Source organism: Salvelinus alpinus, chromosome 39 (assembly GCF_045679555.1).
Source record: "Salvelinus alpinus chromosome 39, SLU_Salpinus.1, whole genome shotgun sequence".
In the NCBI taxonomy this organism is placed as follows: domain Eukaryota; kingdom Metazoa; phylum Chordata; class Actinopteri; order Salmoniformes; family Salmonidae; genus Salvelinus; species Salvelinus alpinus.
In genome coordinates, this window is record NC_092124.1 from 7,326,656 (window position 1) to 7,354,628 (window position 27,973).

The 27,973-nt window shown below is 43.9% G+C and overlaps 1 protein-coding gene across 1 annotated transcript; it reads left to right on the top strand.

Annotated features, from left to right (window-relative positions):
- Positions 1-2,144: 2,144 nt before the first annotated feature.
- On the top strand, positions 2,145-27,803 carry LOC139566692 (zinc finger protein 184-like). The gene is made up of 8 exons (XM_071387942.1): positions 2,145-2,764; positions 3,146-3,270; positions 3,478-4,611; positions 8,986-9,280; positions 9,688-9,818; positions 19,990-20,151; positions 20,502-20,613; positions 20,836-27,803. The coding sequence occupies exons 1-8, from the start codon at positions 2,473-2,475 to the stop codon at positions 21,729-21,731; spliced, it is 3,147 nt and encodes a 1,048-aa protein (XP_071244043.1). The 5' UTR covers positions 2,145-2,472; the 3' UTR covers positions 21,732-27,803.
- Positions 27,804-27,973: the final 170 nt, after the last annotated feature.

Sequence of the window (27,973 nt, forward strand, 5' to 3'; positions counted from 1 at the left end):
TAGGAGGGGTGCGTCACTTGAGTGGGTTGAGTCACTGACGTGATCTTCCTGTCTGGGTTAGTGCCCCCCTTGGGTTGTGTCGTGGCGGAGATCTTTGTGGGCTATACTCGGCCTTGTCTCAGGATGGTAAGTTGGTGGTTGAAGATATCCCTCTAGTGGTGTGGGGCCTGTGCTTTGGCAAAGTGGGTGGGGTTATATCCTGCCTGTTTGGCCCTGTCCGGGGGTATCATCGGATGGGGCCACAGTGTCTCCTGACCCCTTCTGTCTCAGCCTCCAGTATTTATGCTGCAGTTGTTTGTGTCGGGGGGCTAGGGTCAGTCTGTTATATCTGGAGTACTTCTCCTGTCTTATCCGGTGTCCTGTGTGAATTTCAGTATACTCTCTCTAATTCTCTCTCTCGGAGGACCATGCCTCAGGACTACCTGGCATGATGACTCCTTGCTGTCCCCAGTCCACCTGGCCTTGCTGCTGCTCCAGTTTCAACTGTTCTGCCTGCGGCTATGGAACCCTGACCTGTTCACCGGACGTGCTACCTGTCCCAGACCTGCTGTTTTCAACTCTCTAGAGACAGCAGGAGCGGTAGAGATACTCTTAATGATCGGCTATGAAAAGCCAACTGACATTTACTCCTGAGGTGCTGACTTGTTGCACCCTCGACAACTACTGTGATTATTCTTATTTGACCATGCTGGTCATTTATGAACATTTGAACATCTTGGCCATGTTCTGTTATAATCTCCACCCGGCACAGCCAGAAGAGGACTTGCCACCCCTCATAGCCTGGTTCCCCTCTAGGTTTCTTCATAGGTTTTGGCCTTTCCAGGGAGTTTTTCCTAGCCACCGTGCTTCTACACCTGCATTGCTTGCTGTTTGGGGTTTTAGGCTGGGTTTCTGTACAGCACTTTGCAATATCAGCTGATGTAAGAAGGGCTATATAAATACATTTGATTTGATCCCAACCAATAAGATCCTTTCTCTTCAGTGTAAAGGGGCGCACCGTTGGGTGTGATGCAGACCCGGTGGAGAACGCAAGACTGAAGTGACCCTGTCGGTACTTTTGAGTTTTGATACAGAGTTATTACCTGATAAAGTAATGTTAGGATATGTAAGTTATCCGGTGAGAGCTTTTGTTCCAAACCCCCTACAGTGGGACAAAATAGTGTGTCGTTTTGGTGCGAAAAGCTGTGTGTCAATTGTGGGGGTGTCCATGTTGCTGGGGATCAGAAAAGTCCTGTGCGAGTGAGACAGGGTGAGGTTGCCAGGGTGAGAGCAGAGCAGAAAGTGCCATATGCTGAGGCCGTGAGGAAAGTAGAAGATGGAGGGCTATGGGTGAGGGAGCCTAGAAGGATCAATGTGACTCGTAGGCCAGTACAGAGTGACTCGAATAGTTTGTGTTTAGTAAGGTTGGCTTCTTGGTGTTTATTGCTATGGTCATTAATTGTACCGCACGGACGGAATGGAAATCCCAGAAGATAGATTTTGTTAGTAGCAGCAGCAGGGAAGTTTTTGGGTGTCAGAGATTTTAGTGCAGAAGAACTACAGGGAATTTTGAGAGAAAGGGTTCCATCCTCCCAGGCCAATGCCCTGGGTTAGTATTTGTTAGGGCCAAAGTAGTGGGAAGGAGTGGTGGGTTTGTTGGGGATAGTGGTGTATATGAAGGGTTAGATGGAGGTGCAATAATTTTTTTCCTATTCCCCTTTTCTGTGAACAAAATGTGCGATTCACACCGACCTGTGAAGGGCAGCAATACGCAACAAAGCATCTAGTTAGGTGTCCTATGCTGGGGCAGTGAAGATGGGTCAAGGATCCTAAGAGGCTCCTGTTGAGTGGTATACTTTTTCCAGTACAGAGTGATAGGCCTACGAACGAAACGTGCTTCAATAAGGTTGGCTTTTTAGCGTTCATTGCCATGGTTATCAACTGTACCGCAGGAATGGAATGTAAATCACAGAAAATATGTGTTGTGGTGGCAGCTGCAGAGAAGTGCTTGGGATTAGGATACATTACTACGGAAGAGTTACATGGTGTGTTGAATGGTATTGTTCTGTCCTCCCACGCTGTTGGCATGGTGTATGATCAGATAGGGTCAACATAGTGGGATGGGGGGTGGGTTTTTAATGAATGCTGGGTTAGTTGGCAGGGTTTTTCCTTCTCCCATTTATACTCCAGTCCAGTTGATGGCGGTAATGCAACGTTAATATTGGATGCCAACCGGAATTAAACCTACTGAATACGTAGTCTCCCGGAAAACCAAACAAAAAAGTAGTAAACGGAAGTGAACAATAATTTCAAAGTTTGCGTTTTATTGTTGTATTTAGACGTTTATTAACACCCTAGAAATCAACATATGACTCATTTAACGGCACAGCATCACATACTTACCCACGGTAGTGTTTAATTCGCGTTGGAAACAGGACTTAAATTATAGGTTTTATATAAGTAACGCTAGCTAGCTGTTAACGTTAGCTAATAATGGCTAACTGTATGGTTTTTCACACTCAAATAGCCTCCATCATGGAGGTGCTAGCGAATGCAGCCGTGGCAGACATCTGTAAACTCGTAGACGACGACTATGCAGTGTTTCGTTTGGAAATAACTCAAAGCCAGAAAGAAAACGGGGTATTACGGAGGAAACTACAGCTACTGGAACTGAAGGAGGCACGGGAGCGCGCAGAGAGGACAATGACGCGAGGGCGCGTCGTCCCAGGGAGTACTACTACGAGTAGTGTCAATATCCTGGACCGATACAGAGGAATGGCAAGAGGTACATTTAGCAGAAAATATGTAGCTCAGCGCCTGTCACCACGTTCTCATCTGCACATGTGTTCAGATGTGTTAATTGGGTCATGGTCAGTTTTTTGGCTAGTATGCAATAATTCTCCTGATTACTTGAATATCTTTCGCAAAGACACAATATCATATTCTAACCATATTCTTGATTAACTGCATTTCCTATTATTTACTCAATGTAAACAATGTGATGCATGGAACATAATACAGAGATCAATAAATAGTATATCAAGAAGTTATGAGAAGTGTTACCTTGCCAATTGTTGACGGTGTCCAAACTGTCAATAGTGTACAATATAGCGTTGAGCATTGACAGTTGCAAACAACCTCCTCTTTATCACTCTCTCGGGTGAAGGACATCGCACTGAAGGCCACAGGAGCTTTGTGAAGCCAGCAGGACACAATACATGGAGAGATGACCAACCAATCACTTTTGATGAGAGGAGTGGAACCTCAACCCAGCACATTATCATGATAGAGGTTAGTGGAATAGTGTTGCATTACAAATTACAGTTACTTTGTAAATCAGATGTGGCCTGTTTATTTCAGAAAGGCTCCCCTCAGCTATTCACTTGCTTACATGTACATCCTTATTTATCTGCCAAAGGGGAGCTTGTGAGACTTCCTTACAACATATTTTTTAAATTCTACTCATGTACTGGTAATAACCCCCTCTCTCTTTATCAGTCTGCAGAGGCTGATGGTCCTGAGGTCAAGCTGGAGAGGTCTGAAGGAGAGGTGGACCCACAGCATAGCAGAGACATCCAGACTGGAGCTCCCCCTGTAGCCACGGATGACCCCACCACCGCCCCAGTGAAGCCCAGGACCAGACGCAGCATCACAGAGGTCAGTGGAACGCCGAACGCCGTACTCAAGTCAGAGACCGAGACTTTAACGGGGCTGGGGCGACTGGGCTGTCCTCCTGCTGCCCGCTCAGAGTATTCACTTTACGGTAACCCGAGCCCGAGGACGGTTCTATCACATCAGGACACAGGTGACGCGTTACAGACTGGCAATGATCCGTCATGTTCATACGCTACAGAGACCGAGATGATACCTAGTGATATATCGGTGGACTTAGATACACATACTAATCCAATGAGAGGGGACTGGAACCGGTACAGTAGTAGCGTATACTCTGAAGGGTGCCTAAATAAGAAAGGGGAGGTTATAGTCTTAGATGACATGATTGTGAAAGTGGAGGACGACACTCCTCTGACATGGAATGCAATCGAAACTCACTTAGGACACTCGCAGGGCAACACCAGTGACTTCTTAGATTACAGGGAAAGCTTAGAGACAAATCCAAATGTCGCAACGCACTCCCCTTTACACGCATTCAGGGATCGCGACCCAGTGTCCACGTCAATGGGGCCTTCCGATTCACACGGCCGCGTTCTTTTTGATCAGGTAATGAACTCAAACGACAGGGCTAGAGCCCAGGCTCAGAGAGGGGGAGCAATATCAGGCAATACAAAAGAGAAACGGTTCCTCTGCAAGTTCTGTCACAAAGGCTTTAGCTGCCTCCAGAAGGTGGAGAGTCACCAGAGGGTCCACACAGGGGAGAAATCCTTCAGCTGTACCCAGTGTGAGAAGAGGTTCTCCCACCAGCACCACCTGAAGAGGCACCAGAGGGTCCACACAGGGGAGAAACCCTACAGCTGCCCCCAGTGTGAGAAGAGGTTCTCCCGCCAGGACCAGCTGAAGATGCACCTGAAGGTCCACACTGGAGAAAGGCCATTCGCCTGTACACACTGCGGGAAAAGGTTCTCAGAGAGGAGCTACCTCAGGACACACCAGCAAAAACACCATTCAACTCTATAACATAGAAAGTAAACATTCCACTCGATAGCTTCTGACGTTTAGATCAAACCCTGCATTAAAGACAAAGGTGAATTTTCATTGTTGCCATCAGAAAATATCCACAGATGCATTTGGAATAACAAGAGTAACAGATTTCAGTGTTGAATATTCCTGGGTAGAATATTGCATCCAGACATTGTGTGATATATAAGGCATATATAAGCATAAAAAGTCTGTTACATGTTGTGTTTCTACTGTGGAGGATATATAATGTTCATAAATGCCTATTTCATTACTTCCATTCAACTACTTAATTTTTTTCCCTAAACACTTTTGAGAAGATGAATGCAGTATCAAGTTCATGCATATTTTTTGATGTGATGTGATGTGTGGTTTTCATATGGTGTATTTAAAACTTGTTTATGTTTAATAAACATATAATGGGACTTTTCATTAAGACTTTTATTCACCCCCCTTGAATTTCCTCAAATTTTGTAATAAAGTATAATTAAAATGGATTGAATTGTCATTTTTAGTCAATGATCTACACAACATACTCCAATGTCAAAGTGGAAGAAAAATTCCAATATTTTTGAAAGCTTAATGAAAAATAAAAAAACATACCTTGATTAGCTAAGTATTCACTCCCAGATTTAATTCTAAACTGTAACTTGGACACTCAGGAACATTCCCCGTCTTCTTGGTAAGCAACTCCAATGTAGATTTGGCCTTGTGTTGTAAGTTATTGTCCTGCTTTTATACTGAAAAACTCCCCAGTTTTGCAAAGTTCCAGCATACCCAGACCATGTTTAGAGCCACCACCATGCTTGAAAATGAGGCGGTTACTCAGTGATGTTGGATTTGCACCAAACATAAGACTTTGAATTTAAGCAACAAAGAAAGTACTATTACTTTAGTGCCTTGTTGCATACAGGAATGTTTTGGAATATTTTTTTTCTGTATATTTGTATTCTTTTCACTGTCATTTCGGTCAATATTGTGGAGTCACTACAATGTTGTTGATCCATCCTCAGTTCTCCCATCACAGCCATTGAACTCTAGCCGTTTTAAAATCACCAATGGCCTAATGGGGACATCCCTGAGCAGTTTACTTCCTGTCCTGCAGCTGGGATAGGGAGAGAGCAGACTGGGATAGGGAGAGATTGAATATGTCCGTAAACACTCCAGCCAGCTTGTCTGAGGATGCGGATAGGGATGCCGGCAGGCTTGTGAGGGTTAACACGCTTAAATGTCTTATTCACGTCGGCCACGGAGAACGAGAGCCCACAGTCCTTGGGAGCGGGCCGTGTCGGTGGCACTGTGTTATCCTCAAAGCGGGCGAAGGTGTTTAGCTTGTCCGGGAGCAAGACGTCGGTGTCCGTGACGTGGCTGGTTTTCCCTTTGTAGTCATTGTCTGTAGACCCTGCCACATACGTCTCGTGTCTGAGCCGTTGAATTGCGACTCCATTTTGTCTCTGTACTGACGTTTTACCCGTTTGATTGCCTTACGGAGGGAATAACTACACTGTTTGTATTCAACTATATTCCCAGTCACCTTGCCATGGTTAAATGCGGTGGTTCGCGCTTTCAGTTCGGCGTGAATGCTGCCATCTATCCATGGTTGCTGGTATGGGTAGGTTTAAATAGTCATAGTGGGAACAACATCCCCTATCGATTCCTGATGAATTCAGTCACCATGTCCGTGTATATGTCATTGTTATTCTCAGAGGCTACCCGGAACATATCCCAGTCCACGTGATCAAAACAATCTTGAAGCATGGATTCTGATTGGTCAGACCAGTGTTGAATAGACCTTAGCACAGGTACTTCCTGTTTGAGTTTCTGCCTATAGGAAGGGAGGAGCAAAATGGAGTCATTATCTGATTTGCAGGAGGAGGGCAGGTGAGGACCTTGTAGGCATCTCGAAAAGGCAAGAAGCAGTAGTCTAGTGTTTTTCCTAAGCGAGTACTACTGTCAATGTATTGATAGAACTTCGGTAGCGTTTTCCTCAAATGTGCTTTGTTAACTTCTCTAGGGTAAGTGAGATGGTAGCGTCCCACCTCTTCAACAGCCAGTGAAACTGCAGGGCGCCAAATTCAAATACAGAAATACTCATTATAAAAATTCAGAAAACAAAACATATTTTACATAGGTTTAAAGATGAACTTCTTGTGAATCCAACCATGGTGTCAGATTTATATAAAAAAATTTTTTTAAATGCTTTACGGCAAAAGCATACCTTACGATTATTTGAGAACATAGCTCAGCAGACAAATCATTACAAACAGTAACCAGGCAAGTAGAAGAGTTACACAAGTCAGAAATAGAGATAAAATTAGTGGGCTGGTAATTTACCGCAGCTCTGATATCCAAAAGTTATTTCCGGCTGTATGTAATAATGTAATATGTAATAACACAAAAACATTCTAGGCTAATAATGTAAGAAATAACACACCCCCAAAAAATACTGCAAAGTTGCTTCGGAGCTAGAGGCAGAGCTGTCATGTCTGTTGGCGCCATCTGGATTTACATCCAACTAGCTTCTACTTGGGCTGTCAACCGTCAAACCCGAGACTGCTGTGTTGTTGGTAAGTAGCTATGTTTTGTTAATAGCTAGCTACATGTCATTATTTGATAGGCTATGTCTGTATGATACTAGGACACCATCAAGGAAGGTAAGATGACTGACATGCTTGGCAAGGTAGCCCCAGCACCACCAGACAAAATGTTTATAGGTACAGTATCTGTATCGGCTGTGAATAACAAAAGATGAAAGACAAGTGTAATATTTGCAAATTGTTATATTAGCACAACACTGCTTCTACAGTATTAAGGATGGTCTATTAGTGAGGCTTGCGAAGCAAGAGTCCCCACTTTAATTCTTTGACATACACTATGTATACAAAAGTATGTTGACACCTCTTCAAATGAATGGATTCGGCTATTTCAGCCAAACCCGTTGCTGACAGGTATATAAAATCGAGCACAGAGCTACGCAATCTCCATAGACAAACATTGGTAGTAGGAAGGGCCTTACTGAAGAGCTCAGTGACTTTCAACGTGACACAGTCATAGGATGCCACCTTTCCAACAAGTCCGTTTGTAAAATTGCTTCCCTGCTAGAGCTGCCCCAGGCAACTGTAAGTGCTGTTATTGTCAAGTGGAATGGATCTGCTGCGAAGTGGTAGGACACACAAGCTCACAGAACGGGAGCGCCGAGGGCTGAAGCGAGTAGCAAGTAAAAATCGTCTGTCCTTGGTTGCAACACTCACTACCAAGTTCCAAACTTCCTCTGGAAGCAACGTCAGCACAAGAGCTGTTCGTCGAGCGCTTCGTAAAATGGGTTACCATGGCCAAGCAGCCGCACACAAGCCTAAGATCACCATATGCAGTACCAAGCAGTGGCTGGAGTGGTGAAAATCTTGCTGCCATGGACTCTGGAGCATTGGAAACTGGAGTGACTCTCTGGAGTGATGAATCACGATTCACCATCTGGCAGTCCGAGGGACGAATCTGGGTTTGGCGGATGCCAAGAGAATGCTACCTGCCCCAATGCATAGTGCCAACTGGAAAATTTGGTGGAGAAGGAATAATGGTCCGGGGCTGTTTTCCATGGTTCGGACTAGGCCACTTAGTTCCAGTGAAGGGAAATCTTAACGCTAGAGCATACAATGACATTCTAGACGATTCTGTGCTTCCAACTTTGTGGCAACAGTTTGGGGAAAGCCCTTTGCTGTTTCAACATGACAATGTCCCCATGCACAAAGCGAGGTCGATACAGAAATAGTTTGTCGAGATCGGTGTGGAAGAACTTGACTGGCCTGTCCAGAGCCCTGACCTCAACCCCATTGAACACCTTTGGGATGAATTGGAGTCGTAATCGCCCAACATCAGTGCCTGACTTCACTAATGCACTTGTGGCTGAATAGAAGCAATTCACCGCAGCAATGTTACAACATCTAGTGGAAAGCCTTCCCAGAAGAGTGGGGGCTGTTATTGCTGCAATGGGGGACCAACTCCATATTAATGACCAAGGTTTTGGAATGAGATGTTCGACGAGCAGGTGTCCACATACTTTTGGTAATGTAGCGTATTTAAATGTGTAATTCGCACTCTGACCTGAGAGAGGCAGCAATACAGCGTCTAGTCTGCTGGAAACGCACAAGAAGAAGAGTGTAAACGGAAGTAAACAATGACAAAGAACAACTTCCACGTCAGCGTTTTTATTGTTGTTATTTAGACGTTTATTAACACGATGGAACTAAAAATATGACTAATTTAATTGCACAGCATCACATACTTACCCAATGTTGTATTTAATTCGCGTTGGAGACAGGACTTGGTTGATAGACGTTATTTAGGTAACGCTAGCTAGCTAGTTGCTAACGTTAGCTAAAAGTAACAATGGCTAACTGTATGGTTTTCCACACTCAAATAGCCTCCATCATTGAGGTGTTAGCGAATTCAGCCGTGGCAGATATCTGTAAACTCGTAGACGACGACTATGCAGTGTTTCGTTTGGAAATTACTCAAAGCCAGAAAGAAAACAGGGCATTGCGGAGGAAACTACAGCTAATGGAACTGAAGGTGGCACGGGAGCGCGCAGAGAGGACGATCCGAGAGCGCGCCCTCGCCAGCCGTTCCAGTGGTGTCAAGATCCTCGACCGATACAGAGAAATGGCAAGAGGTACATTTTTTTTTAGAAGGCGGATGCTGCAGGGCCTGTCGCCCCGTTCTCATCTGCGTATGTGTTCAGATGTGTTGTCCAAAATTGGGTCTTGGATAGTATGCAATACTAACCCCATCTTGCACAACTTTATTTTACCTTTGTTTTACTAGGTAGAACAATTAAGAACAAATTATTGCACAAAGACAAGATCGTATTCTAAGTAGATTATTGATAAACTGAATGTTGAATTATCATACTCAAAAAGAATGTGATGCATGGAACAATCAATCAATAAATAGTATATCAAGGCGTTATGATTAGTGTAACCTTATCCTTGCCAATTGTAGACAGTGTCAATAGTGTACAATATAGTGTTGAACATTGACAGTACCTAACCACCTCTTTTACCCCAATACTTTTCTCAGGTGAAGGACATCTCACTGGAGACCACAGGAGCTTTGCAAAGCCGGCAGGACACAACACGTGGAGAGATGACCAACCCGTAGCTGTTGATGAGAGGAGTGGAACCTCAACCCAGCATGTTATCGTGATTGAGGTTGGTGTCATACAGTGGCTTGCGAAAGTATTCACCCCCTTGGCATTTTTCCTATTTTGTTGCCTTACAACCTGGAGTTAAAATAGATTTTTGGGGGGTTTGTATCATTTGATTTACACAACATGCCTACCTCTTTGAAGATTTTTGTGAAATGAACAAGAAATAATACAAAAAAAGAAAGAACTTGAGCGTGCATTACTATTCAAAGTCAATATTTTGTAGAGCCACCTTTTGCAGCAATTTCAGCTGCAAGTCTCTTGGGGTATGTCTCGAAAGCTTGGCACATCTAGCCACTGGGATTTTTGCCCATTCTTCAAGGCAAAACTGCTCCAGCTCCTTCAAGTTGGATGGGTTCCGCTGGTGTACAGCATTCTTTAAGTCATACCACAGATTCTCAATTGGATTGGGGTCTGGGCTTTGACTAGGCCATTCCAAGACATTTAAATGTTTCCCCTTAACCATTTGAGTGTTGCTTTAGCAGTATGCTCAGGGTCATTGTCCTACTGGATGTGAACCTCTGTCCCAGTCTCAAATCTCTGGAAGACTGAAACAGGTTTCCCTCAAGAATTTCCCTGTATTTAGTGCCATCCATCATTCCTTAAATTCTGACCAGTTTCCCAGTCCCTGCCAATGAAAAACATCCCCAAAGCATGATGCTGCCACCACCATGCTTCACTGTCGGGATGGTGTTCTCGGGGTGATGAGAAGTGTTGGATTTGCGCCAGACATAGCGTTTTCCTTGATGGCCAAAAAGCTCAATTTTAGTCTCATCTGACCCGAGTACTTTATTCCATTTGTTTGGGGAGTCTCCCACATGCCTTTTGGCGAACATATTATATTTTTCTTTAAGCAATGGCTTTTTTCTGGCCACTCTTCTGTAAAGCCCAGCTTTGTGGAGTGTACGGCTTAAAGTGGTCCTATGGACAGATACTCCAATCTCCGCTGTGGAGCTTTGCAGCTCCTTCAGGGTTATCTTTGGTCTCTTTTTTGCCTCTCTGATTAATGCCCTCCTTGCCTGGTCTGTGAGTTTTGGTGGGTGGCCCTCTCTTGGCAGGTTTGTTGTGGTGCCATATTCTTTAAACATTTTTATTTTTATAATGGATTTAATGGTGCTCCGTGGGATGTTCAAAGTTTCTGATATTTTTTCATAACCCAACCCTGATCTGTACTTCTCCACAACTTTGTCCCTGACCTATTTGGAGAGCTCCTTGGTCATCATAGTGCCGCTTGCTTGGTGGTGCACCTTGCTTGGTGGTGTTGCAGACTCTGGGGCCTTTCAGAACAGGTGTATATAAACTGAGATCATGTGACAGATCATGTGACCCTTAAATAAAGTCCACTTGTGTGCAATCTAACTAATTATGTGACTCCTGAAGGTAATTGGTTGCACCAGATCTTATTTAGGGGCTTCATAGCAAAGGGGGTGAATACATATGCACGCAGCACTTTTCCGTTTTATTTATTTTTTGAAACAGGTAATTTTTTAAATTTCACTTCAACAATTTGGAATATTTTGTGTATGTCCATTACATGAAATCCAAATAAAAATCGATTTAAATTACAGGTTGCAATGAAACAAAATAGGAAAAACGCCAAGGGTGTGAATACTTTTGCAAGGCACTGTAGTGTAACATTAAAAGTTACAGTACATCAAATTTGTCCCATTTATTTCAGAAAGGCTACGCATAGCTATTAATTTGCTTACATGTACATCCTAATTTATCTGCCATAGGGGAGCTTGTTAAGATGGCGCCGAAGAAGATGGCTGACGTTTTACATGCTCCTGACCAATTGTGCTATTTACCTTTTTTTTTTTTTAATAGTGTTGTTGAACTTATTTTTTCACTTATTTTGTACATAATGTTGCTGCTACCATCTCCTATGACCGAAAATAACTTCTGGACATCAGAACATCGATTACTCACCACGAACTGGAAGAAGCTTTTTTCCTTTAACGAGTCCAACGAGAAGGACATACTGCTCTCCCGGGAACTGGCTCAAATCCCAGTCACTTGCGTGAAGAAAAGACAGAGGAAAAGAGGACGCAGAACGGCTGCCTTCTGAGAATCCGTAGGCGAGCGAGTAAACTACCATCCAATCATTCGAAAATAAAATTGATGACCTACGATTACCCTACCAATGGGACATTAAGAACTGTAATATCTAAAGTTTCACCGAGTCGTGGCTGAACAACGTCACAGATAATATAGAGCTGGCGGGATTTTCCATGCACCGGCAGAACAGAGAGGCCACATCTGGTAAGACGAGGGATGGGTGTGTGTGTCTTTTTGTCAATAACAGCTGATGCGCGATGTGTAATATTAAAGAAGTCTCGAGGTATTGCTCGCCTAAGGTAGAGTACCCTATGATAAGCTGTAGACCACACTATCTACCGAGAGAGTTCTCATCTATAGTATTCGTAGCTGTCTATTTACCACCACAGACGGATGCTGGCACTAAGACCGCACTCAACCAACTCTATAGGGCCCTAAGCAAACAAGAAAATGCTCACCCAGAAGCGGTGCTCCTAGTGGCTGGGGACTTTAATGCAGGCAAACCTAAATCCGTTTTACCACATTTTTACCAGCATGTGCAACCAGAGGGGGAAAAAAATAGGCCACCTTTACTCCACACACAGAGATGCATAAAAAAAACTCTCCCTCGCCCTCCATTTGGCAAATCTGACTATAATTCTATCCTCCTGATTCTTGCTTACAAGCAAAAACTAAAGCAGGAAGTACCAGTGACTTGCTCAAAGTGGTCAGATGACGCGGATGCTACGCTACAGGACTGTTTTGCTAGTACAGACTGGAATTTGTTCCGGGATTCATCCAATGACATTGAGGAGTTTACAGTACCACCACCACCTGAGTCATCAGCTTCATCAATAAGTGCATCGTCCCCACGGTGACCGTACGTACATATCCCAACCAGAAGCCATGGATTACAGGCAACATCCACATCGAGCTAAAAGCTAGAGCTGCTGCTTTCAAGGAGCGGTACACTAATCCGGACGCTTATAATAAATCCCGCTATGCCCTCAGACGACCCATCAAACAAGCAAAGCGTCAATACAGGATTAAGATTGAATCCTACTACACCGGCTCTGACGCTCGTTGGATGTGGCAGGGCTTGCAAACTATTACGGACAACAAAGGGAAACCCAGACGCGAGCTGCCCAGTGATGCGAGCTTACCAGACGAGCTAAATGCCTTTTATGCTCGCTTCGAGGTAAGCAACACTGAAGCATGCACGAGAGCACCACCTGTTCTGGATGACTGTGTGATAACGCTCTCGGTAGCCGATGTGAGCAAGACCTTTAAACAGGTCAACATTCACAAAGCCGCGGGGGGCCAGATGGATTACCAGGACATGTACTCCAAGCATGCGCGGACCAACTGGCAAGTGTCTTCACTGACATTTTCAACCTCTCCCTGACGGGATCTGTAATACCAACATGTTTCAAGCAGACCACCATAGTCCCTGTGCCCAAGGAAGCGAAGGTAACCTGCCTAAATGATTACTGCCCTGTAGCACTCACGTCTGTAGCCATGAAGTGCTTTGAAAGGCTGGTCATGGCTCACAACAGCATCCTCCCGGATACCCTAGACCCACTCCAATTCTCATACCGCCCCAACAGATCCACAGATGACGCAATCTCAATTGCACTCCACACTGCCCTTTCCCACCTGGACAAAAGGAACACCTTCGTTAGAATGCTGTTCATTGACTACAGCTCAGCATTCAACACCAGTGCCCACGACGCTCATCACCCTGGGACTAAACACCTCCCTGCAACTGGATCCTGGACTTCCTGATGGGCCACCCCCAGGTGTAAAGGGTAGGCAACAACACGTCTGCCTTGCTGATCCTCAACACTGGGGCCCCTCAGGGGTGTTTAGTCCCCTCCTGTACTCCCTGTTCACCCACGACTGCGTGGCCAAACACGACTCCAACACCATCATTAAGTTTGCTGATGACACAACAGTGGTAGGCCTGATCACCGACAACGATGAGACAGGGAGGAGGTCAGAGAACTGTCAGTGTGGTGCCAGGACAACAACCTCTCCCTCAATGTGAGCAACACAAAGGAGTTGATCGTGGACTACAGGAAAATGCGGGCCGAACAGGCCCCATTAACATCAACGGGGCTGTAGTAGAGCGGGTCGAGAGTTTCAAGTTCCTTGGTGTCCACATCACCAACAAACTGTACATCACTGGGCCAAGCTTCCTGCAATCCAGGACCTATATAATAGGCGGTGCCAGAAGAAAGCCCATAAAATTGTCAGACTCCAGTCACCCAGGTCAGACTGTTTTCTCTGCTACCGTACGGCAAGCGGTACCGGAAAGCCAAGTCTAGGACCAAAATGCTCCTTAACAGCTTCTACTCCCCCAAGCCATAAGACTGCTAAGTACTTCCAGGTCACGGAATTTCACAATTTTTCTAAATTAAAGTTCCCCATGTAAAAGTGTCAACCTGTATTTATTCATGAAATGAAAAATAATTGTCTAAACATTAACAGTGATTCATATTTGTGCATATTTAGGTGACATTAAATGTGGATTTTAAAACAGAATCTATATATGAAGTTATTTCATGGGGGACTGAGGTCTATGCAGTGGGGCAAAAAGGTATTTAGTCAGCCACCAATTGTGCAAGTTCTCCCACTTAAAAAGATGAGAGAGGCCTGTAATTTTCATCATAGGTACACTTCAACTATGACAGACAAAATTAGAAAAACAAATCCAGAAAATCACATTGTAGGATTTTTTATGAATTTATTTGCAAATTATGGTGGAAAATAAGTATTTGGTCAATAACAAAAGTGTATCTCAATACTTTGTTATATACCCTTTGTTGGCAATGACAGAGGTCAAACGTTTTCTGTAAGTCTTCACAAGGTTTTCACACACTGTTGCTGGTATTTTGGCCCATTCCTCCATGCAGATCTCCTCTAGAGCAGTGATGTTTTGGGGCTGTTGCTGGGCAACACGGACTTTCAACTCCCTCCAAAGATTTTCTATGGGGTTGAGATCTGGAGACTGGCTAGGCCACTCCAGGACCTTGAAATGCTTCTTACGAAGCCACTCCTTCGTTGCCCGGGCGGTGTGTTTGGGATCATTGTCATGCTGAAAGACCCAGCCACGTTTGATCTTCAATGCCCTTGCTGATGGAAGGAGGTTTTCACTCAAAATCTCACGATACATGGCCCCATTCATTCTTTCCTTTACACGGATCAGTCGTCCTGGTCCCTTTGCAGAAAAACAACCCCAAAGCATGATGTTTCCACCCCCATGCTTCACAGTAGGTATGGTGTTCTTTGGATGCAACTCAGCATTCTTTGTCCTCCAAACACGACGAGTTGAGTTTTTACCAAAAAAAACTATTTTGGTTTCATCTGACCATATGACATTCTCCCAATCTTCTTCTGGATCATCCAAATGCTCTCTAGCAAACTTCAGATGGGCCTGGACATGTACTGGCTTAAGCAGGGGGACACGTCTGGCACTGCAGGATTTGAGTCCCTGGCGGCGTAGTGTGTTACTGATGGTAGGCTTTGTTACTTTGGTCCCAGCTCTCTGCAGGTCATTCACTAGGTCCCCCCGTGTGGTTCTGGGATTTTTGCTCACCGTTCTTGTGATCATTTTGACCCCACGGGGTGAGATCTTGCGTGGAGCCCCAGATCGAGGGAGATTATCAGTGGTCTTGTATGTCTTCCATTTCCTAATAATTGCTCCCACAGTTGATTTCTTCAAACCAAGCTGCTTACCTATTGCAGATTCAGTCTTCCCAGCCTGGTGCAGGTCTACAATTTTGTTTCTGGTGTCCTTTGACAGCTCTTTGGTCTTGGCCATAGTGGAGTTTGGAGTGTGACTGTTTGAGGTTGTGGACAGGTGTCTTTTATACTGATAACAAGTTCAAACAGGTGCCATTAATACAGGTAACGAGTGGAGGACAGAGGAGCCTCTTAAAGAAGAAGTTACAGGTCTGTGAGAGCCAGAAATCTTGCTTGTTTGTAGGTGACCAAATACTTATTTTCCACCATAATTTGCAAATAAATTCATTAAAAATCCTACAATGTGATTTTCTGGATTTTTTTTCTTCTCATTTTGTCTGTCATAGTTGAAGTGTACCTATGATGAAAATTACAGGCCTCTCTCATCTTTTTAAGTGGGAGAACTTGCACAATTGGTGGCTGACTAAATTCTTTTTTGCCCCACTGTATGCACAGCAACACTTTACTCCACCCACTCCATTGATCCCAATACAATACACTGTAGGCCTATAAATGACATATTGGCTTATAGAGAAAGAAACTATTCTATGTGCAGAGGTAAACGTGGGTTTGGGAGTACAAACCTACAGTGGGGAGAACAAGTATTTGATACACTGCCGATTTTGCAGGTTTTCCTACTTACAAAGCATGTAGAGGTCTGTAATTTTTATCATAGGTACACTTCAACTGTGAGAGACGGAATCTAAAACAAAAATCCAGAAAATCACATTGTATGATTTTTAAGTAATTAATTTGCATTTTATTGCATGACATAAGTATTTGATCACCTACCAACCAGTAAGAATTCCGGCTCTCACAGATCTGTTAGTTTTTCTTTAAGAAGCCCTCCTGTTCTCCACTCATTACCTGTATTAACTGCACCTGTTTGAACTCGTTACCTGTATAAAAGACACCTGTCCACACACTCAATCAAACAGACTCCAACCTCTCCACAATGGCCAAGACCAGAGAGCTGTATAAGGACATCAGGGATAAAATTGTAGACATGCAACAGGCTGGGATGGGCTACAGGACAATAGGCAAGCAGCTTGGTGAGAAGGCAACAACTGTTGGCACAATTATTAGAAAATGGAAGAAGTTCAAGATGACGGTCAATCACCCTCGGTCTGGGGCTCCATGCAAGATCTCACCTCGTGGGGCATCAATGATCATGAGGAAGGTGAGTTATCAGCCCAGAACTACACGGCAGGACCTGGTCAATGACCTGAAGAGAGCTGGGACCACAGTCTCAAAGAAAACCATTAGTAACACACTACACCGTCATGGATTAAAATCCTGCAGCGCACGCAAGGTCCACCTGCTCAAGCCAGCGCATGTCCAGGCCCGTCTGAAGTTTGCCAATGACCATCTGGATGATCCAGAGGAGGAATGGGAGAAGGTCATGTGGTCTGATGAGACAAAAATAGAGCTTTTTGGTCTAAACTCCACTCGCCGTGTTTGGAGGAAGAAGAAGGATGAGTACAACCCCAAGAACACCATCCCAACCGTGAAGCATGGAGGTGGAAACATCATTCTTTGGGGATGCTTTTCTGCAAAGGGTACAGGATGACTGCACCGTATTGAGGGGAGGATGGATGGGGCCATGTATCGCGAGATCTTGGCCAACAACCTCCTTCCCTCAGTAAGAGCATTGAAGATGGGTCGTGGCTGGGTCTTCCAGCATGACAACGACCCGAAACACACAGCCAGGGCAACTAAGGAGTGGCGCCGTAAGAAGCATCTCAAGGTCCTGGAGTGGCCTAGCCAGTCTCCAGACCTGAACCCAATAGAAAATCTTTGGAGGGAGCTGAAAGTCCGTATTGCCCAGCGACAGCCCCGAAACCTGAAGGATCTGGAGAAGATCTGTATGGAGGAGTGGGCCAAAATCCCTGCTGCAGTGTGTGCAAACCTGGTCAAGAACTACAGGAAACGTATGATCTCTGTAATTGCAAACAAAGGTTTCTGTACCAAATATTAAGATCTGCTTTTCTGATGTATCAAATACTTATGTCATGCAATAAAATGCAAATTAATTACTTAAAAATCATACAATGTGATTTTCTGGATTTTTGTTTTAGATTCCGTCTCTCATAGTTGAAGTGTACCCATGATAGAAATTACAGACCTCTACATGCTTTGTAAGTAGGAAAACCTGCAAAATCGGCAGTGTATCAAATACTTGTTCTCCCCACTGTATATACACACTAAAATATCAGCACTAAAAAAACAACACAAGGCTAACTTTTTGGTCTAAACAAAAAACTAATTTAAATGTTATGAACATCAACCAGGCTATAGGTACACAGTCACTATAGTCACCAATTTTATAAAATGTGTCAGTTAAAATTCATGGTCAAACACACTCTAGGATACATTCATTCATTTCAGTCCCCCATTTCATAAAATGTTTCGGCAGAGACAATGAATTTAACACACTTTTTTATACATTCATTCGTTGCAATCGCTCACAATAAATCCACTGAATTAGTGATTGGAACCCCGAAATGGAAATGTTTATTTTTCGATATTGATATTGGTTCGTAGAAAATACTTTGAAACTGTTTTTTCAAAGTCCAGACAACTGCTTGCGGCTTGCCCATGTGGCCAGGTGTGTTCTGGTGGTATAAACCTACCTAACCAGATTGAATACAATGGGAAGCCCATCCACAATTGACATCAGCAGACAATTAAGTAGGCTAAGCAACCTGTTTTTGTTTTATTGTTCGTTTTTTGAAGTATGCTAAGCAGTGAGAGGGCTTTGTTCATGCAGGAACAGTCATGCATGCTTTTTTAGAGAATAGTGTAGGTTAAAAGGAAGAATAAACCAATTGGGTCTGAGGGTCTTTTCTGAGCAGTTGACATTCCCTCATTTAAACTCTCTACAGGCAAAAGGTTTTGTAGCTGAGCCTCATATACATTCTCTGTTTGTACCATTTTGTTTAATTTCACCTTGTTGTCACCAGCAATAGAATGTATAAATATTACCTCTATTATTGTAACACATATTCCTACCATTTGACACTACGTTTAGTGACAATGGGTTTTCCAATTCGCCGTTGCAAAGTTTTGGCAACTTCCTCCCAAAATTGGAAGTCAAATGTTTCATTATGCTGCATAACATAATGTATTGCCATTGAAATAGCATGATAATCCAAAAATGTATTTTATAAATAAAACATTTTTTTTTAATGGAGTGATTCTTAACTTTCTGATCCTCCCCAACATCCCTGCCACCCTCATACAGTTTGTTTCAGATTTGGTGGTTCAATAGCATTATTTTCATTTATCATCTGTTGTGTCAAGTTATTCAGATCTATGCATTTATCAGTACGGTCCGCTCCACAGTTAACTATCACAACAGACAACGGTGTCACTATCAGTACAGTCAACTCCTACTATAGCACTTGGTCCACCCTTTAACAGTCCCTCCACATGTACAGTATATTGCATTTTTTGGACAAATAAAAACATCTCAAGAAGCCTTTGACTTGCCTCCCAAAGTGCCACCATACACAGCACAGCCATTAGTTAGACAGCACAAACATGTTTACATCAGCAAGAGCAGGGCAGGCCAGGGCTCATGATTGGAATATCAATTGTAGTGTGTAATGTAGTGTAGCCTCGTTTTATTTACACCATCTCAGCAGTGCAAAACCTCGGGAACGAAGTTAGACGTTTAACTTTTCCCTGTGCTTCTCCGTGCATGCACTTCGTATAGCCTATTATAAACTGGGTGGTTCGAGCCCTGAATGCTGATTGGCTGAAAGCCATGGTATACCATTGGTATGACAAAACATTTATTTTTACTGTTCTAATTACGTTGGTAACCAGTTTATAATAGCAATAAGGCACCTTGGGGGTTTGTGATAAATGGCCAATATACCACGGCTAAGGGCTGTGTCCTAGCATTCCGCGTTGCGTCGTGCATAAGAACAGCCCTTAGCCGTAGTATATTGGTCATATATCACCCCCTCCATATACCACACCCCCTGCAGTTTATCAAGTTCGTGCACATTTTTCGTTGAGACATGTGCATGTGTGGTTTTCATATGGTGTATTTAAAACTTGATCTCACCCTATTCTGCATAAACACGACAGCGCTTTATAACCTATATACACTTAAATATACCTATACATACCCACACAAACAAACACCTACTGTACACATCAAAATAGTGTAGGCAGGCTTGTCTGATGATGACTTTTGACTTATCATAGCTGACTATATGTCCACCATGATGGGTTTAACAACAATGAAATCATTCTGTAACTACAGTATAGGACTCAAACGTAGTGGGGATGGGTAAACACTCCATGTTTAATGTGTGTTTATCTGTGTGTACGTACCTGAGGGAGTGTATGTCTGTGTAATCTGTATCACTTGTCTCTTCCAGGAGGATCAGGGTCCAGAGGTGCTGCTGGTGAAGGAGGAGGGGTGTGAGGAGGGTCTGGGGAACCCTGAGGGGACCATGGTCATGGAGGACAACCAGACTACACCTCCTGAACCCACAGAGGAACCAGCTGAGCAGCACAGGACCACACACAGTCTCACTGAGGTGAGCCCACTATAAACTACTGTCTGAATGGTATTAGGTCAGGGCCTGTATCCACAAAGTCTCTCATTGCAGGAGTGCTGATCTAGGATCAGTTTTGCCTTTTAGATCATAATGAATAAGACTATTTAGACAGGTGGGGACCTAATCCTAGATCAGCACTCTTACTCTTAGATGCTTTGTGGATACGGGCCCAGGTCTTGATACATTTTGTCTTAAGTGTGGCACCATGCCTTTGAAGTATCAAACCATTAAAGTGTTTCAAGTAATCAAATCAACTAACATGTTTGCATAGTACTCATAGCAATCCCTCATTCTTGATCCAACATCCTCTCACTCTGTATCTCTTATAGTCAGTAGACATGGAGGAGGGGAAGCCTGATCTGCTGCTGGTCAAAGAGGAGACAATAGAAGACAAACCAGAGAGCATTGATCTGCTGAGTGGACTAAAGATGGGGGAGCAAGGTAAGGAAGAAATACATATAGCCTACATACAGTAATAGATCTTCAATGGGAATAGTGATGCACCTGGCTATTATTTTGTCTTCATTCATAAAATGAAATCAATACGACTTGTATTTACATACAAAAACACACATTATAATGTATGAACTTGACCAGGTAATTGACAAAAAAATATATATGTAGAGTTCTCTGTCATGTTTATTTTCTAACCTCTTTCTGCAGGTGGTTGGCTGGAGGATGACAGAGGAGACTGGGCGGCCATCTTGGATTCCCAGACCCAGACGGATGCAGCTAAGGGCCCGCGGGACAACATAGTGGAGGTCAGTGGATGGGACAGCGTCCTCAACTCTGGGCTGGGGAACAACACTGTTAACCACAACCAGAAACAGACAGTCGAACACAAAACCACATCTGAACTTAGTCTCCATGACAACAGACTGGCTGAGACCAGGGTGAGGCGTAGATTTGGTCTGCAGGGACGGGAAGGTGTCCCTATGCGGCAGGAGAGAACAGACACAGACGCGGCTAGCGATGCTCCGTCCTGCTCCTATAGTTGTGATTCAGAGAGACTGATGGCATCTCAGGTTAACCCCCTAACAGGTGCTGCCTTCAGTCTGCCTTCTATAGGATCTATCAACTGGAACATGGACCCTGCGACAACACAGACACTCCCTGGCATTCATCCTCCTCACACTCTCCTTATGTTAAACCAGAACTTAGACAATGCCAGTGCCTCAACACTAAATGGCTACACAAGCCCATTGACAAATGACAGTAGTAGTGACGCTGTCAGTAGATCCGGTGGCAAGGAGAAGCGCTTTTCGTATTCGTTCTGTGGGAAAGCCTTCAATTTACCCAAACAGGTGCAGCTCGACCAGAGGATGCACATGGGGGAGAAATCGTTCGGCTGCCACCTGTGCCATGCCAGTTTCTCCCGCTCGTTCAACCTGAAGAGGCACCAGAGGGTCCACACAGGGGAGAAAACCTACAGCTGCCCCCAGTGTGAGAAGCGGTTCTCCCACCAGCACCACCTGAAGAGGCACCAGAGGGTCCACACAGGGGAGAAATCCTACAGCTGCCCCAGTGTGAGAAGAGGTTCTCCCACCAGTACCATCTGAAGATGCATCTTAAGGTCCATACGGGAGAATGTTTGCCTGTACTCACTGCAGGAAGAGGTTCTCAGAGAGGAGTTACCTCAGGATACACCAGCAGAAAATGCACACGGCCCATGTATAGAGTATAGTGACATGTAGTAGTACTAGTTCGTTTGTAGTTAATTCTGTTGGTTTTGGATGTATTAGGGAACTGGATGAGGTGAACTGAGGAAAGAATGAGTATGATGACATAAACCCCACTGATCTCATGAGCCTTATTAATACATACCCCAGTTCTTATTCCCAGTCCCCTCCTGACCTCATCACTAACTGCAATGACTGCCTTTTTCCCTGGATACCCTCGCTCCCCTCAAAACCTGCTCAGTCTTCTTCACCCACACTGCTCTCTGGTACACCCCCGAGCTACGCCAGTTAAAAGTGGACATCTGCAAGAGTACTGGTCTAGTAGTTAATTCTCAAGCATACACAGATCACCTGTTAAAATATAAGAACGCCCTCTCAGATGCAAGAACATCTTACTACTCCGACCTCATCAACTCTGGTAAAAACAACCCAAAAGTCCTCTTCTCCACAGCGAACCGCCTACTTTAGCATCCTGACAACTTCCCTGCAGACTCCTCCCCCAAACATTGCAAGAAGTTCCTGAAAATCCATGACATTCACCAACACCTACTTACAATGCCCAGTACAACCTCAGCATCACCATAGATAGTTTTTACAGTCCCTCTGTCAACACAAGTTAAAAGCCTTGGGGTCACTTTGGACCGAAACCCTCATCCATGCCCTCGTCACTTCCCGTTTGGATTATTTTAACACTCTCCCTCCCAAACTCACCAACAGACTTCAACTGGTCCAGAACTCTGCTGCCAGAATCCTCACCCAGATCAACCGATCACATTATTCCAATCCTCATCAATCTACACTGGCTCCCTGTGCAATCCCGTATTAACTTTAAGGCACTCCTCATCTACAAAGCCCCCCACAACCTGGCACCAACCTACCTCTCTGACTTTCACCCAGCACGTGCCTCCTCTGCTCCTCCTCTTTCCATGTCACCCCCCCATTCACAGGTCAGGGGTGCTTATATTTGTCCTGTTTCACTGCATGTATTAGTGGTTAACCAGTGTGAGATGTGAAATGTTTTTTTTTTTTTTTTTTTTTTTTTTTTAATATCCCAACACCCTCAGACACCCTGGGAGAGTGTCACGGGCAGGGATCAGCCATTATTGACAGCGATACTGGAGCAATTAGGGTTAAGTGCGTCGCTCATGGGCACATCAACAGATTTTTAATCTAGTCTGCTCAAGGATTGGAACCAGCGACATTTTCGGTAACTGGCCCAATTCTCTTCACCGCTAGGCTACCTGCCACCTCTCTACCATGGTTGCCTGAACCTTCAACTGCTCTGCCCCAGGCTCTGGAATGCACTCCCCCCAAACATACAACATGCAGACGAGTCATCTCATTCAAAAACATCTTAAAAACACACCTCTTCAAGGATGCCTATAACCTATCATTGACTCTGTCCTACCTAACCCCCCCACCCCCGTGTCTTCTCAGTATACCTACAGTACCTTCAGAAAGTATTCAGTTCACACCCCTTGACTTTTTCCACATATTGTTGTGTTACAGGATTAAATAGATCATTTACAGTGCCTTGCAAAAGTATTCGTCCCCATTGGCGTTTTTCCTATTTTGTTGCTTTACAACCTGTAATTGAAATTGATTTTTATCTGGATTTCATGTAATGGACATACACAAAATAGTTCAAATTGGTTTAGTGAAATGTAAAAAAATCTAAAACGGAAAAGTGGTGCGTGCATATGTATTCACCGCCTTTGCTATAAAGCCCAGACCCAGACTCTTGCAATCTAAGGGTCACATGATCTGTCACATGATCTCAGTGTATATATACATCTGTTCTGAAAGGCCCCAGAGTCTGCAACACCACCAAGCAAGTGGCACTATGAAGACCAATGAGCTCTCCAAGCAGGTCAGGGACAAAGTTGTGGAGAAGTACAGATCAGGGTTGGGTTATGAAAAAATATCAGAAACTTTGAACATCCCACGGAGCACCATTAAATCCATTGTTAAAAAATGGAAAGAATATGGCACCACAACAAACCTGCCAAGAGAGGGCCGCCCACCAAAACTCACGGACCAGGCAAGGAGGGCATTAATCAGAGAGGCAACAAAGAGACCAAAGATAACCCTGAAGGAGCTGCAAAGCTCCACAGCGGAGATTGGAGTATCTGTTCATAGGACCACTTTAAGCCGGACACTCCACAAAGCTGGGCTTTACGGAATAGTAGCCAGAAAAAAGCCATTGCTTAAAGAAAAAAATAAGCAAACATGTTTGGTGTTTGCCAAAAGGCATGTGGGAGACTCCCCAAACATATGGAAGAAGGTACTCGGGTCAGATGAGACTAAAATTGAGCTTTTTGGCCATCAAGGAAAACGCTATGTCTGGCGCAAATCCAACACCTCTCATCACCCCAAGAACACCATCCCGACAGTGAAGCATGGTGGTGGCAGAATCATGCTGTGGGGATGTTTTTCCATCGGCAGGGACTGGGAAACTGGTCAGAATTGAAGGAATGATGGATGGCGCTAAATACAGGGAAATTGAGGGAAACCTGTTTCTGTCTTCCAGAGATTTGAGACTGGGACTGAGGTTCACCTTCCAGCAGAACAATGACCCTAAGCATACTGCTAAAGCAACACTCGAGTGGTTTAAGGGGAAACATTTACATGTCTTGGAATGGCCTAGTCAAAGCCCAGACCTCAATCCAATTGAGAATCTGTGGTATGACTTAAAGATTGCTGTACACCAGCAGAACACATCTAACTTGAAGGAGCTGGAGCAGTTTTGCCTTGAAGAATGGGCAAAGATCCCAGTAGCTAGATGTGCCAAGCTTATAGAGACATACCCCAAGAGACTTGCAGCTGTAATTACTGCAAAAGGTGGCGCTACAAAATATTGACTTTTGGGTGGGTGAATAGTTATGGACGCACAAGATTTCAGTTTTGTCTTATTTCTTGTTTGTTTCACAAGAAAAAATATTTTGCATCTTCAAAGTGGTAGGCATGTTGTGTAAATCAAATGATACAAACCCCCCAAAAATCTATTTTAATTCCAGGTTGTAAGGCAAAAAGAAATGTAAAAATGCCAAGGGGGGTGAATGCTTTCGCAAGCCACTGTATTAAATTATCAAATTGAGATGTTTTTGTCGTCAGTGGACTACACACAATACCCAATAATGTCAAAGTGGAATTATGTTTTTTAAAATGTTTACAAATTAATTAAAAATGAAAAGCTGAAATTCTTGAGTCAATAAGTATTCAACCCCTTGGTTATGGCAAGATTCAACCACAAAGACCAGGGAGGTTTTCCAATGCCTCGCAAAGAAGGGCAGTTATTGGTAGATGGGTTAAAATAAAAAGCAGACATTGAATATCCCATTGAGCATGAGGAAGTTAGTTATACTTTGGAAGGTTATCAATACACTCAGTCACTACAAAGGTACAGGCGTCCTTCCTCATGATCATTGATGCCCAACGAGGTGAGATCTTGCATGGAGCCCCAGACCGAGGGGGATTGACCGTCATCTTGAACTTCTTCCATTTTCTAATAATTGCGCCAACAGTTGTTGCCTTCTCACCAAGCTGCTTGCCTATTGTCCTGTAGCCCATCCCAGCCTTATGCAGGTCTACAATTTTATCCCTGATGTCCTTACACAGCTCTTTGGTCTTGGCCATTGTGGAGAGGTTGGAGTCTGTTTGATTGAGTGTGTGGACGGGTGTCTTTTATACAGGTAACGAGTTCAATCAGGTGCAGTTAATACAGGTAATGAGTGGAGAACAGGAGGGCTTCTTAAAGAAAAACTAACAGGTCTGTGAGAGCTGGAATTCTTACTGGTTGGTAGGTGATCAAATACTTATGTCATGCAATAAAATGCAAATTAATTACTTAAAAATCATACAATGTGATTTTCTGGATTTTTGTTTTAGATTCCGTCTCTCACAGTTGAAGTGTACTGTACCTATGATAAAAATTATAGACCTCTACATGCTTTGTAAGTAGGAAAACCTGCAAAATCGGCAGTGTATCAAATACTTGTACTCCCTACTGTAAGTATTCAGATCCTTTGCTAGGAGACAAAATTGTGCTCAGTTGCATCCTTCCATTCATCATCCTTGACATGTTTCTACAACTTGATTGGAGTCCACCTGTGGTAAATTCAATTGATTGGACATGATTTGGAAAGGCACACACCTGTCTATAATTAGGTCCCACAGTTGACAGTGCATGTCAGAGCAAAAACCAAGCAATCATGTTGAACGAATTGTCTGTAGAGTTCCGAGACAGGATTGTGTCAAGGCACAGATCTGGGGAAGGGTACCAAAACATTTCTGCAGCATTGAAGGTCCCCAAGAACAGTGGCCTCAATCATTCTTAAATGGAAGAAGTTTATAAACACCAAGACTCTTCCTAGATCTGGCCGCCCGGGCATACTGAGCAATCGGGGGAGAAGGGCCTTGGTCAGGGAGGTGACCAAGAACCCGACAGTCACTCTGACAGAGCTCCAGAGTTCCTCTGTGGAGATGGGAGAACCTTCCAGAAGGACAACCATCTCTGCAGCACTCCACCAATCAGGCCTTTATGGTAGAGTGACCAGACGGAAGCCACATGACAGCCCGCTTGGAGTTTGCCAAAAGGCACCTAGAGGACTCTCAGACAATGAGAAACAAGATTCTCAGGTCTGATGAAATGAAGAATGAACTCTTTGGCCTGAATGCCAAGGGCCACATCTGGAGGAAACCTGGCACCATCCCTACGGTGAAGCATGGTGGTGGCAGCATCATGCTGTGGGGATGTTTTTCAGCGGCAGGGACTGGGAGACTAGTCAGGATCGAGGCAAAGATGAATGGAGCAAAGTAAAGAGAGATTCTTGATGAAAACCTGTTCCAGAGCGCTCGGCACCTCAGACTTGGGCGAAGGTTCACCTTCCAACAGGACAATGACCCAAAGCACACAGCCAAGACAACGCTGGAGTGGCTTCAGGACAAGTCTCAATGTCCTTGAGGGGCCCAGTCAGATCCCGGACTTGAACCTGATCTAACATCTCTGACGAGACCTGAAAATAGCTGTGCAGCGACGCTCCCCATCCAACCTGACAGGGCTTGAGAGGATCTGCAGAGACGAATGGGAGAAACTTCCCAAATACAGGTGTGCCAAGCTTGTAACTTAAACAAAGTACTGAGTGAAGGGTCTGAATACTTAGGTAAAGGGAATATTTCTGTTATTTGCCCAAAAAAATTACAAACCTGTTTTTCCTTTGTTATTATGGGGTATTGTGTGTAGATTGAGGGGGGGGGAAACTATTTAAATACATTTTAGAATAAGGCTGTAACGTAACAATGTGGAAAAATGGCTCTGAATACTTTCTGAATGCACTGTATGTGCCCCCCTATCCCGCACCCTAAGCCGGGTCCGTATCCTATTCCTAAACCTACCCCCTAAACCTAAACCCTTATCCTAAACGTATTCGCATCCTCTACCCAACTCCTCCCTCCTCTTTTTACCTGCCCTGTTTTGTCTGGTCCTTTATTTAAATATTAATTTGATTGATGCACTTGATTTGATCTTTTGTACAGTACTTGATTTTATGTAGGTCTAATTTTAATGTAAGATGTCCTTGATTTCCCTGGAAGGTGTCCGCCAAATATAATGTATTATTATTCTATTATGATGATGATGATGAGGCAGAGTAGATATGGTGATGGTTGATTTGATGGTGTCTGTAAAAATGCTTCACTGATCAAGAGTGACAAACTTTGTCCCTTTAGGTTGATAGTGTTTTATAGTCAGATAATGATAGTGACTTAATTCATGTTTACCTGACATGACGTAGTAAAGATGTGTGTAATGTTGAACCTTTTCATAAGTATTCTCAAATTAATTTTATCAAAGCGAGGGTACCAGATTTACAGAAAAGGTAAAGTGTTACCATAGTGATAAAAGTTATTCTACTTGTCACATATCGTTTTGTGCAATAAAAGTAATGTACTTCATATTATGTGAGTGTGTGACCATTTTGTTAAATACAACGTTAACTGTGTCGACTGCCTTGGCTATTTTTGTATCATTGCAGGGACTGAAATTTCCTTCTCTCTCTCTCTCTCTCTAGTGGTCCGTCGGTTTCGACGGTGACGACTCGTGGATGTCATTTTGGTTTCTTGTG